This window comes from Ranitomeya imitator, chromosome 6 (assembly GCF_032444005.1).
Source record: "Ranitomeya imitator isolate aRanImi1 chromosome 6, aRanImi1.pri, whole genome shotgun sequence".
Classification (NCBI taxonomy): Eukaryota; Metazoa; Chordata; class Amphibia; order Anura; family Dendrobatidae; genus Ranitomeya; species Ranitomeya imitator.
This window is the reverse complement of record NC_091287.1, coordinates 112439785-112456531: the sequence shown is the minus strand read 5'-3', so window position 1 is coordinate 112456531 and position 16747 is coordinate 112439785. Positions and strand designations below refer to the sequence as shown.

General features: G+C 46.0%; 1 protein-coding gene across 3 annotated transcripts in view; it reads left to right on the top strand.

The window, feature by feature from the left end:
- Nucleotides 1-16747, top strand: part of SLC4A7 (solute carrier family 4 member 7) — a 176740-nt gene that overhangs the window by 55702 nt on the left and 104291 nt on the right. Inside the window, exon 1 of one of the 3 annotated variants that reach the window (XM_069730009.1) lies at nucleotides 10836-11054. The exons of the other annotated variants lie outside the window; for them this stretch is intronic. Coding sequence (XP_069586110.1) covers nucleotides 11019-11054 — 36 coding nt within the window. The 5' untranslated portion in view covers nucleotides 10836-11018. Of the gene's footprint in view, nucleotides 1-10835; nucleotides 11055-16747 lie in introns of those variants that run through there. 3 annotated transcript variants of the gene reach the window in all.

The window sequence follows — 16747 nt, the reverse complement described above, 5'->3', positions numbered from 1 at the left end:
TATATATATATATATATATATATATATATATATATATATATATATATATATATACATACATACAGGTCCTTCTCAAAAAATTTGCATATAGTGTTAAATTTCATTATTTACCTATATATATATATATATATATATATATATATATATATATATATATATATATATATATATATATATATATATATATATATATATATATAGTGACAAAATTCACTGGTAAAGTGCTGGAGGGGAGGAACCAGTAGGACTGTGCTTTCTGTTAACATTTTTTTTTCCCACCTCTTTATGCCCAGAGGGCTGTGTTTCTTTTACTACACCTTCGTGTTTGCTGGCCATAATAAACCAAAGGAAGTTCTTAAAGCCACATTGGTCCTGTGTCTACCTCCATGTACAGCTGAGTGAGCCTATCTATCTATCTATCTATCTAGATATATATAATCTACTATATAATTGTCTAAGGGTCACTTCCGTCTGTCTGTCCCGGATATTCATTGGTCGCAGCCTCTGTCTGTCATCATGGAATCCAAGTCGCTGATTGGTTGTGGCTGTTTTGCCACGACCAATCGGTGACGGGCACAGTCCGGCGGCAAAATGCCCGCTCCATAATCCCCTCCAGTCAGCGCTCACACAGGGTTAATGGCAGCGCTAATGGACCGTGTTATGCCGCTGTGTAACACACTCCATTAACGCTGCTATTAATCCTGTGTGACCAACTTTTTTACTATTGATGCTGCCTATGCAGCCTCAATAGTAAAAAGATCTAATGTTAAAAGTAATAAAAAATAAAAAATCATCATATACTCACATTCCGGCGCCTCCGGTAACCGCTCCATGCAAGCGGCAGGTTCCGGTGGCAAGGATGGTATGTGACAAGGACCTGCCATGACGTCACGGTCATGTGACCGCGACGTCATCACAGGTCCTGCGCCCATACCAACCCTGGGACCGGAAGCTGCCGCGTGCACCGCACACAGGGCCAGGACTTCAACGGAGGGTGAGTATATATTTATTTTTATTTTAAGTCTGTATACTACATGGCTCTATGCTGTATACTACGTGGCTGGGCAATATACTACGTGGACATGCATATTCTAGAATACCCGATGCGTTAGAATCGGGCCACCATCTAGTGTGTGTGTATATATGTGTGTGTGTGTGTCAGCACTCACACAGGGTTAATGGCAGCGTTGACCGCGGTGTAACGCACTTGGTTAACGATGCTATTAATCGTGTGACCGATTTTTTACTTTTTACTATTCATACTGCCTATTCATGAAAAAAATAAAAAATAGTTATATACTCGCTGTCCGTCGGCCCCCCGGATCAGGAACAGGCCTTTCCCGCGCCTCGCGACGCCCCGGTGACCGCTCCATGCATTGCGATCTCGCGAGATGATGACGTGCGGTCTCGTAAGACCGCTACGTCATCATTTCGCGAGACCGCAATGCACTCTTCAGACCGGAGAGCGCGGCCAGTGTTTATATACTGCGTGGGCTGTGTAATATACCGCGTGGCTGCTATATACTACCTGGCCAGTGTTATATACTGCGTGTGCTGTGCTATATATTACGTGGCCAGTGTTATATACTGCGTGGCCTGTTGTTAGATAGTACGTGGCTGCTACATACTGCGTGGGCTGTGTTATATAGTTCGGTACGTGGGCTGTGTTATATACTGTTTGGGCTGTGTTATACATTGTGTGGCCTGTATTAACGCATCGGGTATTCTACAATATGTATGTTTGTATATAGCAGCCACATAGTATATAGCAGCCACATAGTATATAGCACAGGCCACATTGTATTTGTCTGCTATATACTACATGGCTCCTATATACTATGTAGCCTGTGCTATATACTATGTGGCTGCTATATACATACATACATACATACATACATACATACATACATACATACATACTCTAGAATACCTGATGTGTTAGAATCGGGCCACCATCTAGTGGGCCAATAAACCACATTTATTTTTTCTATTGGAGTGCTGCCTTCATTTTTCTAAATAATAGCACTACCTTTGGACATATAAGCAGTAGTGATGAGCGAATATACTCGTTACTCGAGATTTTCTGAGCATGCTCGGGGGCCCTCCGAGTGTTTTTTAGTGCTCGGAAATTTAGTTTTCATCGCTGCAGATGAATGATTTACATCTAGCTACCAGGCAACCCCCACATGTACTTATGCTGGCTAACGGATGTAAATCATTCAGCTGCGGAGATGAAAACTAAATCTGAGCACTAAAAAACCCTGGGAGGACCCCCGAGCGTGCTCAGGAAATCTCGAGTAATGAGTATATTCGCTCATCACTAATAAGCACTTGAGCAGGTGAGAGCAGCCGCAGCGCTGACTTCTTGGTTACCGCTTTCAGACGAATAAGTAAAGCACACTTGTCCACAGGAGAATGTATCACAATGCTGCTGGAATGGCAGGAGCACGAGAGGGGAGTATAAGTGTTTTTAATTTATCAGAGGCAAACATCCAGATTAAAAAGGGGATGTCCTAGTAGTGAACAAACGCTTTAAACTAAGGACCACCTCCAATTGGCGCTGCTCCTGGTTTCTGAATCTGGTTCTCTTATTCTTCTGAGCCCCTCCATTCTAGAGTAATAATCATCCGTGCGTGCAGAACAGGACTTCTACCTGGGAAGTATACGGGAATAGTTGCCTACTTATTTCTAAGGGGCATAATTTTGGAACTGAGGGGAACAGAATAAAAAAACTATCACAGAATCAGTGGGACAGCACCAATTGGTGAAAATACTCAGTTTAAATTAAAAAAAAATCCAGTAATCTGGCCTCTTAAAGGGAACCTGTCACCCCGAAAATCGCGGGTGAGGTAATCCCACCGGCATCAGGGGCTTATCTGCAGCATTCTATAATGCTGTAGATAAGCCCCCGATGTTACCTGAAAAAGGAGAAAAAGACGTTAGATTATACTCACCCAGGGGCGGTCCCGCTGCTGGTCTGGTCAGATGGGCGTCTCCGGTCCGCTGCGGCGCCTCCTATCTTCTTTCCATGACGTCCTCTTCTGATCTTCGGCTCCGGCGCAGGCGTACTTTGCTCTGCCCTGTTGAGGGCAGACAAAGTACTGCAGTGCGCAGGCGCCGAGCCTCTGACCTTTCCGGCGCCTGCGCACTGCTGTACTATCCTCTGCCCTCAACAGGGCAGAGCAAAGTACGCCTGCGCCGGAGCCGTGGCTGAAGATCAGAAGAGGACGTCATGGAAAGAAGATGGGAGGCGACGCAGCGGACCGGAGACGCCCATCCGACCTGACCAGCAGCGGGACCGCCCCTGGGTGAGTATAATCTAACGTCTTTTTCTCCTTTTTCAGGTAACATCGGGGGCTTATCTACAGCATTATAGAATGCTGCAGATAAGCCCCTGATGCCGGTGGGATTACCTCACCCCCGATTTTCGGGGTGACAGGTTCCCTTTAAGATTAGAATTAAAAAGCCTTTAAAACAATTAGTCAGCGTCCAGTCCAGTGGTGTGGTACAGTAATAATAATAATAATTATTTTTATATAGCGCTAACATATTCCGCAGCGTTTTACAGTTTGCACACATTATCATCACTGTCCCCGATGGGGCTCACAATCTAAATTCCTTATCAGTATGCCTTTGGAGTGTAGGAGGAAACCAGAGAACCCAGAGGAAACCCACATAAACACGGAGAGAACATACAAACTCTTTGCAGATGTTGTCCTTGGTGGGGTTTGAACCCAGGACTCCAGCGCTGCTGTGCTAACCACTGCGCCTCCGTGCTGCCCTTCAGTACAGGAGATGTGACCTGCGCAGTCGCCATCTTGGCAGCTGTCCGAGATTCTGAATCTGTGAAGTTTATTAGCATTTTATATATGAATCCAATATTGAGACATTACAAGACTGAAAATTGTGTTTCTAAATCAGCTGAAACTTTCTTCCATAATTAAGGACCTTTTAGTATCACGTCCTGGTTGGTCTCTTACCTCATAGATGTCTTTTAAGATCAGTCATCGCTTCCTTCCTGTAATGAGTAAATTACTGACAATCTGCCAATACATGAAGTGCTGCTTCTCCATGCCGGAAGTTCAATCCTGTCATGCAAATTTTTTTTTTTTTAGCGAGCACCTGGAGTAGCTTTTGTATGAAACCCCATAATTTACGAATACTGAGCTGAAAGCTTCTTCAGTAGATTGTGTGAAGAAACGTCCAGCTTAGTATCAGTAAATAATGTTTTCTTTGGCAAAAGCTCGCAGAAAAAAATATACAACGGGGACCCTTTGTGTGAAGCAGATGTGTTTCCACTCTTCTGAGTGACGTATCTGCTGTCCAGACTGTACGCTCTGTGAGCCAGAAGTCTCTTCCAATGTAAAGGATTAAGCTCATCCAAATCTTGAAGGATACTAGGGGGCTTCTCATTTAAAGGTGGTGTCCCCGAGACCCTGATATTCATATCTTTGATTTTAAAATTAAACTTATTTTGTAATGTACATCAATTTATAATTCCCTACCATTCGCTCTGTACTTTAACTCTGGTTCTTTCATGATGCACTGGGGATTCTCAAACAGAACGTCATCAGGGAGCTGGGGCTGCTGTCGCTCGCCCCTTCTCCACCCTGAAACCGTGTCATCAGGGAGCTGGGGCTGCTGTCACAAGCCTTGAAACTGGAGTCATCAATGAAGTCCGTTTCAGGGGCTTGGCTAGTCTCTCTTCTAGTCAGCATGCAATTGTTGTCAATTCTGACGTAAATTTTCCCTGTCTATTGTCTTTCAGTGTGCACTACTAGTGCGCTCCCTCACCGGCTCTAATGAGAATTGAAGAGCCAGCGAGAGAGCGCACGGCTAAGTAGACCAGAGATTAGCACAGTCCCAGAAGTGCGCTGTCACGGACTTCCCACTTCAGGGTGATGATGACGGAGGCTAGTGATTGCGGTGCAAGACCCCAGATGACATCCCCTTTCTGGGCAGAAAAAGAAACATGGGTGAGCGATTGCAGCCCCAGACCCCAATAATGGTCTATTTGAGAATCCCCAGTGTTGGGAGACTCCAACGTAATATCATGAGAAGGTGGATGGGTGGAAACAAAGGAAGATTAAGTACAGAGGGAACTGTAGGGAATTGTTAACTGATGTACAGTACAAAAGTAGTTACTCATTAAAATTAAATGGTTAGATATTGAGCATTGGGTTCGCTGAGTTTCGGACAACCTCTCTAACTATCAGCCTTTTAATGTTAATTGATGGAGACCTCCAAGCTCCTGCAATAGTAATTCTGCCAGCAAGAAACATTATATGAGAATAGGGCCGGTAGATCAAGTATCGGCCTATTCAGTAATGTATCCCAAGGTAATCGGGACGCAAGGGACACCTGGGTGACTCTCTCTAAGACAAAAGCATATGCAAAGCGTTGCACCCGAACAACACCCCCCCCCCCACCCCCAAACAACGGGGAGCATATCCCAGGAAAATCCGTGCTATCTTCCTGGTGTCAGTTACCATACCATGAGGAGTTTATACCGATTATTAGCACCGCTATGGTTAACTGAGTGTTGAGCTATAGACTCAGCCACATCCTGCCATTCTCTAAAGGAAAAATATTGCCTGAGGTCCTCCTGCCAGCCGAGCATGGTAGACGGTTTGTTTAAATGGGAGACCTATTATTTAGACAGGGTGACAACTGAGAGATTTCTCCGAATTCTGGGACCCCTGAGCCCTCACCTGTAAGTGAAGGCAGCCTGCGGCAGTCACATCCTGGTGGAGACTGCAGTGTAGAGAGCCAAGGTTAGCGCTCCATCCACACACCTCCCAACCATCCCGGATCCAGCGGGACTGACTGTCCCGATTTTGACAGTCAGCCCCGCGATTATGGGCGGGACATTAGTTATCCCGCACTGGTAATATCACCCGGTCAGCTCCCTGAGTCCCTGCACCTGCAGAGCAGCACACCACATATTGACTGCTCTGTGCGCAAAGGACCTGTGATGAAGTCACAGGATGGGAGGAGTCAGGGGTCACATGATCGGGAGGAGCTCTGTACAGGACTCTGCTGGTTGTCATGGCGCTGGACGAGGGTAAGCATATGTGTGAGGTCAGGAGGTGTTTACAGTGTAGATGTAGCAGAGCCGTGTGTGTACGAGGTGTGTGGATTGGAGAAGCATGTGAAAGGTGTTCGGCGTGGAGTCGTGTGTGCAAGAGGTGTACGGAGCAGAGCCACGCGTGTACGGAGCGGAGTCGTGTGTGCAAGAGGTGTACGGAGCAGAGCCACACGTGTACGGAGCGGAGTCGTGTGTGCAAGAGGTGTACGGAGCGGAGTCGTGTGTGTGCAAGAGGTGTACGGAGCGGAGTCGTGTGTGCAAGAGGTGTACGGAGCAGAGCCACGCGTGTACGGAGCGGAGTCGTGTGTGCAAGAGGTGTACGGAGCAGAGCCACGCGTGTACGGAGCGGAGTCGTGTGTGCAAGAGGTGTACGGAGCGGAGTCGTGTGTGCAAGAGGTGTACGGAGCAGAGCCACGCGTGTACGGAGCGGAGTCGTGTGTGTGTGTAAGAGGTGTACGGAGCGGATCCGGTGTGTATGAGGTGTACGGAGCGGAGTCGTGTGTGTGTGTGTGTATGAGGTGTACGGAGAGGAGCCGTGTGTGCGAGGTGTACGGAGCAGATTCGTGTGTGTACGAGATGGACGGAGTGGATGCTAGCTGTGTCGGATCGGAGCAGATATTGCTCCTCGCTCTGACACTGACTGGCACAGGAGACACTGAGAGGTCTTTATCAGTGGCGTACCACAGCTGCAGCGACGTGAGCAGTCAGCGGCGCAGCTGGATGACATCATTCAGCGCCGCGGGAGTGGAATCTGCCGGCTGCTGCGAGGGAGCGCGGTGAAAGATGTGTGTGTGTAGTGATAGAGAAGGCAATGATGGGGGTGGGGTAACCATGTGTGGCCATTATACTGTACCCAGCATCATGTGTGGCCATTATACAGTATGAAGCACTGTGTGGCCATTATACAGTATGAAGCATTGTGTGGCCATTATACAGTATGAAGCACTGTGTCGCCATTATACAGTATGGAGCATCATGTGTGGCCATTATACAGTATGAAGCACTGTGTGGCCATTATACAGTATGAAGCATTGTGTCGCCATTATACAGTATGGAGCATCATGTGTGGCCATTATACAGTATGAAGCATTGTGTCGCCATTATACAGTATGGAGCATCATGTGTGGCCATTATACAGTATGGAGCATCATGTGTGGCCATTATACAGTATGGAGCATCATGTGTGGCCATTATACAGTATGGAGCATCATGTGTGGCCATTATACAGTATGGAGCATCATGTGTGGCCATTATACAGTATGGAGCATCATGTGTGGCCATTATACAGAATGGAGCATCATGTGTGGCCATTATACAGTATGGAGCACTGTGTGGCCATATTTTTTTTATAATTATTGTTTATGAAACATTGTGATCCACAGTACTAAATGGGTGTGGTTGGGGCGTGACTAGCTGTGAAATGGGTGTGGTCAGAGGCGTGGCCTTAAATTCGCCGCGGCGCGCTCCGCTTTGTCCCTCTTTCCCTTCCTCAAAAGTTGGGAGGTATGGATCATCCATTGTCTTAGGATTTCAATCCTTTGGCACCCATTCACTACTAGCAGGATCCTGTGCCGCCATGTACCTGCCCTTTAACTGTGTTATTGTGCCGTACAGTTTTGAGCTCCATGGTGTCTGTGTTGTTGCACCTGCTACATTGCTTAGTGCGTCCCTCTTAGCAGGTTTTCTCTGTTGTCTCCTGTTGTCAGCAACAACCTAGCAGAACAGCTGATTGCGCCTAAGTGTGCAAAACCACTTAATTAAATAAGCGTGAAAGGTCACACAGATTTCTGCTATATCTGCGGCATTTATTTGTCTTCTGTCCCCGCACATGTATTTGCTTCATTACGCTAGCTTATATAGAGCTAACATATCTGCAGTGCCTGACCAGCATTGTGGGGTCCAATGTGGACAGCGATCATCTAAATCTCGGCGATTTACACGGCTTGTGAGTGTGGGAGGAAACTCGCAGACAGAACGTGCAAACTCCATGCAAATGCCGTCCCTGGTCAGATTAGAACCCAGTATCAGTGCGAAGCGCTGAGCCACAGTGCTGCCTACAGCCAAATGCTATGGAAAACAGTGGAGCAAGTCCCCACAGTCTGGCACTATCCATACTGGCCATATTGTCAAGGCGAATGGTGCCACCTACTAGGTAGATTAATCATACATTTCTAGAAGGAATAGCCGGAATGACACAATGTAGATCGTTATCACATACTACATATGTGGTAACATTAGTAACATTGGTGGTAGCCTGTATCATTGTTGGTTAACGGGGTTGTCCTGACATGACATTGATGACCTTTCAGATCGTTGGGGGTCCAGCACGCCCACTGATTAGCTGTTATTTTGCTCTGGTGGCCGGATGTGATCACTGATTGAACAGAGGTGAGCTGTTCTGCTCTATGTGTAGCAGCCGCTGCTGAGTACTGCAGATCAGCGACTATTTAACCCCTTGTACATGTACGGCACAAGTCTGAAGTGGGTGTACGGAGTGGACTCAGTGGGTGAACCCACACCATACCATACCCATAGCCAGGAGCTGCCTTTAAGGCTGTGTTCACACGTTCCGGTTTTTTTTGCGTTTTTTTTTCGCGGTTTTTCCCTATAAAAACGCTATAAAACCGCAAAAAAACCGCATACAAGAAGCATCCCATCATTTAGAATGAATTCCGCATGTTTTGTGCACATGATGCGTTTTTTTCCGCATAAAAAACGCATCAGGCACAAAATCCGGACATGCTCATTCTTTTTGCGGTTTTTATGCGGATTTCCCACTACAAAATGCATTGGGAAGTGTCCGGAAAAAACCGCGGAAAAAACGCGTCAAAAACGCGGCAAAACCGCGGCAAAAAACGCATGCGGATTTCTTCCGGATTTCATGCAGAAAATGTCCGGTTTTTCACAGGAATTTTCTGCATGAATTCCTGAACGTGTGCACTTAGCCTAACAATCATGGGGGAGCGATTGTTAGATCTGTTAAAAGCTGCTGTCAAACTCTGACAGCGACATTTAGCACACAATGGCACGGGGGCGCGTCATACCTGTGACATGATCGCGGGTCACCGAAAGGTTGCTATGACAGCAGAGGGTCTGCTGAAGACCCCCATGCTTGTCATTATGGAGCTCCTTTGAAATACTACCTATGGCTGGGTTTCAAAGGAAGATGATGATGATGATGATGATGATGATGATGATGATGATGATGATGATGATGATAATAATATTTTACCTATGTGCAGCAAAATAAAAAAAGTAACTTCAAGTCACCCTGAATTTCCCCCATTAAAACTGGATATTAAATGATAAGCAAAAATACACGTGGTATCACTGCTTTCAGAAAAGTAATTATAATAATAATTAACCCGATTGGTAAACTGCAAACTAAACTTAAGAACCCCCTAATTGCTTTTTTTTTTTTGTCTCTGCAATTCCACAAAAAATGCTGTTATAAGCCATCAGAATGTTACATTTTTCTTAAATGGTATAGGTAAAAAATTGTCTTGTCCCGCAAAGGATCAGCTCTTGGGGTATGGCTACACGTTCGGTATTAGGCAGTGCTTTGGACGCATCACTGATAGCGCTGCCGGCTATTGAATGCAGGTGATGCTGCATGTGTTCACTGAACCGTGCAGAATCACCGCGTCCAATACATTGGACGGGTGACATTTATTTTGCGGAGACTGAGTCTCCGCAAGATAAATTGACACGCTGCGGTCTGGAAAGACGCGCTGCATGTCCTTCTCCTCAGGAAAGCCGCGGTTGCCGCTGCATGCATAGCGGAGATGGCATTTCTTGAAATCTCATCCACTTTGCTGTAACATTTGGCCGCTGCGGATGTATGCAGCGTGTAAACCGCAGCGTTTACTGACCGTGGGAACGTACTCTTACACTGCTCCATCGACTGAAAAATAAAAATGTAACGGGTCTTGGAAAAATGGCGACACAACACAAAATGTAGGGGAGCTAATAACTGCTGATTGGAGATGGCAGCTGTCGGACCCCCACAGATATGAGAGTGATGGGTCACCAATATTGCGCTCCCGGACAACCCCTTTTAGTTTTCCCTAACACGTGTAGATGCGGCAGAGTTCATTACATGGGCTTTTCTCTCCGTGCTATAAGGGTATGTGCACATGTTGCGGATTCTCTGCGGATCCGCAGCGTTTTTTGCAGTGCAGAAACGCTGCAGATCCGCAATTGATTTACAGTACAATGTAAATCAATGAGAAAAAAAAATGCTGTGCTCACTTTGCGGAAAATCCGCTGCGGAAACGCTGTGGTTTAAAAGAAGTAGCATGTCACTTATTTTTTGTGAATCTGCAGCGTTTTTGTACCCATTCCATTATAGAAAACCGCAGGGGTAATAACCGCAGCAAAAACGCACAAAAAATACTGCAGAACCGCAGGTGCGTTTTCTGCCAGGAGAGGCAGAATCCGCACCAGAAATTCCTAAGCCTAATCCGCAACGTGTGCACATAGCCTAAATCTGATTTATTTTTTCTTCATCTGGGCGAGTATGGCAGCCGATGTCCCTTCTATGAACGGCGCTCTGCGTCTTCTCATGAAGCCACTTGGCTGCTGTATTTGAGATGAGCCCGCGGTTTACACACTGTCCAAAAAATGAAACTATCTGGGAAAATTCCTGTAATAATAATGAAGCCAATACTGTTTCCAGTGTACGTTCTAATCAGGAAGGGGGAGGCTGCTTTATTTCTTTTTTTGCTGTTTGCAGAAGTAAAAAGTTGAAAGTGTCAAGTCTTCAGCCGCATGTGATGCAGGAGGAGTGAGCGCCCTCTCTGCGGATTGGCAGGGGTGTGTGACCGCACCATTATAAAGCCGTCACGTACTCTGCTCCACAGATCTGCTCTGGCTGGATTGCATTACACAGCTTCAAGTCAAGGACATGCTCTACAATTAGGACAGCAGCATGGAGCGAAGCCGTGCCCGTAAGGACATGATAGCTGTAAGTCTGACAGGCTTTATATAGTAAGGGGACAGGCTGGCGCACTCGTCACTTTACGGTCTGGCTACGGAATCGCTGTCACGTCTTTCTGTTCCACGTTACTGAGTCTTGTGTGTTTCTACTGCACTTAATGAAATACCTGGCGTGGATGGTGATCTTTAGATACTGTCTGTTATGTTCTGGTTGAATGGAAATCGTAGTAGTAACGGAGGTAACACTACGCTGTAGCACTATTTGTACAAAGGTACACAAGAAAGTCTACAACTTTAGGAATCCGTAGTCATTTAGTCTCTTACAATGAGGCGTAAAATGTTGGTAAGAAGCAGAGAACGCAGTAAGAAACTGTCACGGTCGTCTAAATGTGCTGCACAATGACACTGATCCGCTTTAGGTTTAGGATAAGCTGATTTCATGCCTGAAGGTAATCAGTTTACAGCTCCATGTCTGTCTTTCTGGGCGCCGTACGCCTCTGAACACCCCATTAGATGCTTTTTAGCTTAATATGACCAGTACATTGTTACTGTGGGAAAACACAACTTTTGGCAATGCTCAGAGAAATTCCAGAGCACTGCTCCCTCCAGTCCTGGATGTGTGTAAAAAGGTTTGGCATGTGCATCATAATCCATGGAAGTACAACGAGCTCGTCACTGCACACACCTCCGCACTCCTAAATTATCTGCTGACATTCCCCTGGTAAACACCGTCTCTTTTCACGTATCTAATCCAGCCGTTATGGCTGCTAAAACAGTCACACAGGTAGCGTACAAGCCAGGGGGACAAATGCCTGACCCTGACAGGTCCCTGTTCAGGCTAGGAAAAAGCCCTCCTCTGACCCTGGTCTATCACTGCCTGACCACGGAGGTTGGCACCCTAAAATAACGCAATGGTGCCCCCGATTGATGGTGGCTTAGGCTGCTTTCACACATCAGGTTTTTTGTTTCAGACTAAATCCGGCTCTCGGGAGAAAAACCGGAACCGGAAAAAATAAAAACCAGATCCGTTTTTCCCCCCATTGACTTGTATTAGCGCCGGATGGCCCAGCGTTCCTTCCGGTTTGATGCCGGATCCGGCGTACACTCGATTCCGGCGTCTGGAAAAAAGTCTACTGTAACGTTTTTTGTCTCCGGCGAAAAAGCCTGAAGCTCCAATATATATTTTTTTTTTATCCAATAATCTAGATAGGCTAGCCGGATCTGTAAAAAACAAAAAAAAACGGATCCGTCGCATGAGTCTTTCACAATCTGCACCGGATCCAGTTTTTCCAACATTCGCCGGATTTAGCCTGAAACAAAAAACCTGATGTGTGAAAGTAGCCTTACCCTGAAAGTCCTCAACAGCTCCTAGGATCACCTGAGTAGCAATTCCCTAAGGAGAAAAGGCATGGCACAGGCAACAACTCCAACCAACACATACTACATCAATTAATCCAACAAAGTCTATCACCAGCAGGGGAAGATGTTTAAAGCTGCACCTGAAAGGTGAAAGGACAAACAGAGTAGGCCTGTTACCCAAAAGCGGACTGAAATAAAGATAACAGAACTAAAGTGCCCAAAGAAAAGATATATCTGTTGTGGCTCAGCGGGAAGAGACGCCGACCACAGGATACAGGGTCAGGGTTTTAATCCAGACGCATGACACCATCAGAAATAACTAAAGAACTAAAGGTACCGTCACATTTAGCGACGCTGCAGCGATATAGACAACGATGTCGATCGCTGCAGCGTCGCTGTTTAGGTCGCTGGAGAGCTGTCACACAGACAGCTCTCCAGTGACCAACGATGCCGAAGTCCCCGGGTAACCAGGGTAAACATTGGGTTACTAAGCGCGGCCCTGCGCTTAGTAACCCGATATTTACCCTGGTTACCAGTGAACACATCGCTGGATCGGCGTCACACACGCCGATCCAGCGATGTCAGCGGGTGATCAGCGACCAAAAAAAGGTCCTGATCATTCCCCAGCGACCAACGATCTCCCAGCAGGGGCCTGATCGTTGGTCGCTGTCACGCATAACGATTTTGTTAACGATATCGTTGCTACGTCACAAAAAGCAACGATATCGTTAAGGAAATCGTTATGTGTGAAGGTACCTTAAGGGATTTTCAATTTTGTTTACTGCTTGGTGCCTAGGTTACCAGCCACTCGTGCAGTCTCAGTGGTGGCCAGTCTAGTAGGCAGGGAGAGCAATGATCACAAGCTGTTGCCAGTAGAGCCTGTACACACTTCAGTGATCCTCAGATGCTGCAGAAGCAAAGCCGCTGCTGCCTGCAGAATGAGAGAACGCAGAGGTCGGGCCAACAACATGACCATGACACTGGTCCAAACAGGCAGTCAGGAGACTACCCTCCCCCATCTTTACTCCAGCAACAAGGCAGTGGAGCAGGGCATCTTCAGGATAGAGTATTGGTCATTAAGGACACAGAATTTTTTTTAATTCATTTTTTTCCGTCAACAATATTTAGCGAAATGAGCGATATTTTTAGATGTCTCCATTTAAAAACGTTTAAAATGTGCCACCTATAAACTAGAACTGTTCAGGAAAGTCTTCCTACATTGTACACTTGACTTTGTCCATGTTTATGGCTCCTGGAAGCACTTGAACGACCAGTGCTAAACAGTAATACTCATTGTTTTGTGCAGCATGAGCGGTCAATATGGCCCTGGTGGTCCGGTTCAGCTTCATGGCCATACCTGCTTTGGGGGAGCTGTACCATCACTGTTAATGAGTTATTCAACATCTCTTCATTGATGGGCATATACAGGTTAAAATTAGTTGACGGCAAACATCTTAAGAAAAAAAAAATAGCATGGACTCTTGCATTCCAAAAAGCCACGCATTTTTAAACCGTTCTTTTTCTAGGGGGATAGAGCTTGAAAAAGGATTTTGTTCTCGAAATATGGAGGTGTTTGGAATGCAAGTGTGAACATGGTCTTTGACCTTATTGCATATATGAAATAAACCCCAAACCTTTTTTACATGTAACTGGTGATGCTGGATTTTCTTTAAATCTTGCTGTGATCTGGGCTTCTACAAGTCCCTGTGCACCCGGGAGTTTATACTGTGACTACGAATGTGGTGAGCTTTTTTTTTTTTTTTTTCTTAGTAGAATACAATATATAAATGATGTGTGTATGTATATACTGTATATTATCGGTGTCCATCAGCTGTGCAGCGAGAGAAGGCTTCCCTCCCCTAAACGGTGACATCTGTCGGGGGCGTCCTCCCGCTTCACCAGATCGCATACTCGCCTTTTCGACATCTGTGTTTACTTTTCCTATTTGTTTTCACTGGGTGAAATGATCACAGTTACATTTGTAGCATAGATGGCCTTGTGTCCACTGGTACGGATTAGACTCCTGGATCTTGGCTCGCACACGGCTGTAGGTGTAAAGCTACTGCATAAAAGAGCTGCTTATGTTTCTCCGCTTCTACACCCCATGAGGTCTCACCGCACGTCATGTAATTCTACCTGTCCTAGCAAAGCTTCCGAAACCGATGCTGACAGGACGATCGATAAGGGATTCAGGAAAGATTGTGCGCCCTTGTAACTTAATCCACAGTTTATGAAATTCTTACCTTTTACAACCTGTTGTTCTGGTGTAACACTTGCTGTACCTCATCGCTTATTTTGGGGTGTGGCGAGAGGGCTGAGTTCATGAATGCTATAGGCACATGGGAATTCCATTGTCTTCTCAAACTATATATTAATATACTGTATGTATTTTTTTTGTCTACTTTTTAAGTTTGTGGCAAAATACTTTACTTGCATCATACAGCTCTGTCCTTGCCATCACCAGTTTGATGTTGTAGTTATAAATCCATGGATTCCCTTTAGAGGGGCATGTTCATAATGTGAAAATGAACCTGTATATGAGACTATTGTAACATTAAGTACCTCCTCCACTGGATCGCTGGAACTAGAATGCCCCATTCTCCTGATATCCTCTTCTGAACCACTAGATTGCTGACAGTGATTACATGCATGGCATGCGCTTCACGTTCCATTTTAGTCACCTGACCACTTCGGGAAGATGCAGGACTTGGCGGCCTTGTGACAGAAGTGCCGTGAGGCCTTGACTTCCAGTACAGCCCAATAGTCTGTGCCGCTTACGCTGGAATCACGGGGGCTGACGGCAAGAAAATGTTTGTTGTTTTTAAGCTAATTTTGCCCAAGCTAAAGTTTTTATGAATCCCGGAAACCCCTCTAACCACTTCCCACCATCTCCATAAAGGATAACAATATGACCAAATGCCTTAATTTCTCTCTTGCTTACTTTGAGACACATCTGCTGTAGGTTTGAAGACTGCTTTGTCTAGCCTACTTAGAAGAACCTCTCTTCTCATCTACTATATAAAGCTGAATGTGTGTGTGTGTATGTGTGTGTGTATGTCCGGGATTGGCATCTGCACCGTCGCAGCTACAGCCACAAAATTTTGCACAGTCACACGTCTGGACCCCGAGAGCGTCATAGGCTATATTGTGAGGCGAAATTTTAACCCCGCGCGTTCCAATTCACCAAACAATTTTGCCCCTATCTACATAATGGGGAAAAAAGTGAAAGGAAAAGTGTTGGAAGCGTCGCAGCGACAGAAACAAAATTTTGCACAGTCACACGACTGGACCCTGAGAGCGTCATAGGCTACGTTGTGAGGTGAAATTTTAACCCCGCGCTTTCCAATTCACCAAACAATTTTGCCCCTATCTACATAATGGGGAAAAAGTGAAAGGAAAAGTGTTGGAGGAGTCGCAGCTACAGCCACAAAATTTTGCACAGTCACACGTCTGGACCCGGAGAGCGTCATAGGCTATTGTTATGAAAGGCAATTCAGTACCACAATGGACATAGCGGTCAGAGCACATACAGTGATCTGACAATAACCCAAAATCATAGAACGAGCTCTGAGACGTGGGAACTCTGCAGACCGCAATCCCTAATCCTCTCCAAACAACACTAGAGGCAGCCGTGGATTGCGCCTAACTCTGCCTATGCAACTCGGCACAGCCTGAGAAACTAACTAGCCTGAAGATAGAAAATAAGCCTACCTTGCCTCAGAGAAATACCCCAAAGGAAAAGGCAGCCCCCCACATATGACTGTGAGTTAAGATGAAAAGACAAATGTAGAGATGAAATAGATTCAGCAAAGTGAGGCCCGACTTTCTTAACAGAGCGAGGATAGAAAGGTAACTTTGCGGTCTACACAAAACCCTAAAGAAAACCACGCAAAGGGGGCAAAAAGACCCTCCGTACCGAACTAACGGCACGGAGGTACACCCTTTGCGTCCCAGAGCTTCCAGCAACAAAATAGACAAGCTGGACAGAAAAAAATAGCAAACAAATAGCAAAGAAGAACTTAGCTATGCAGACCAGCAGGCCACAGGAATGATCCAGGGAAAAGCAAGTCCAACACTGGAACATTGACAGGAAGCCAGGATCAAAGCATTAGGTGGAGTTAAGTAGAGAAGCACCTAACGACCTCACCAGATCACCTGAGGGAGGAAACTCAGAAGCCGCAGTACCACTTCCCTCCACCAACAGAAGCTCACAGAGAGAATCAGCCGAAGTACCACTTGTGACCACAGGAGGGAGCTCTGCCACAGAATTCACAACAGGCTATATTGTGAGGCGAAATTTTAACCCCGCGCGTTCCAATTCACCAAACAATTTTGCCCCTATCTTCATAATGGGGAAAAAAG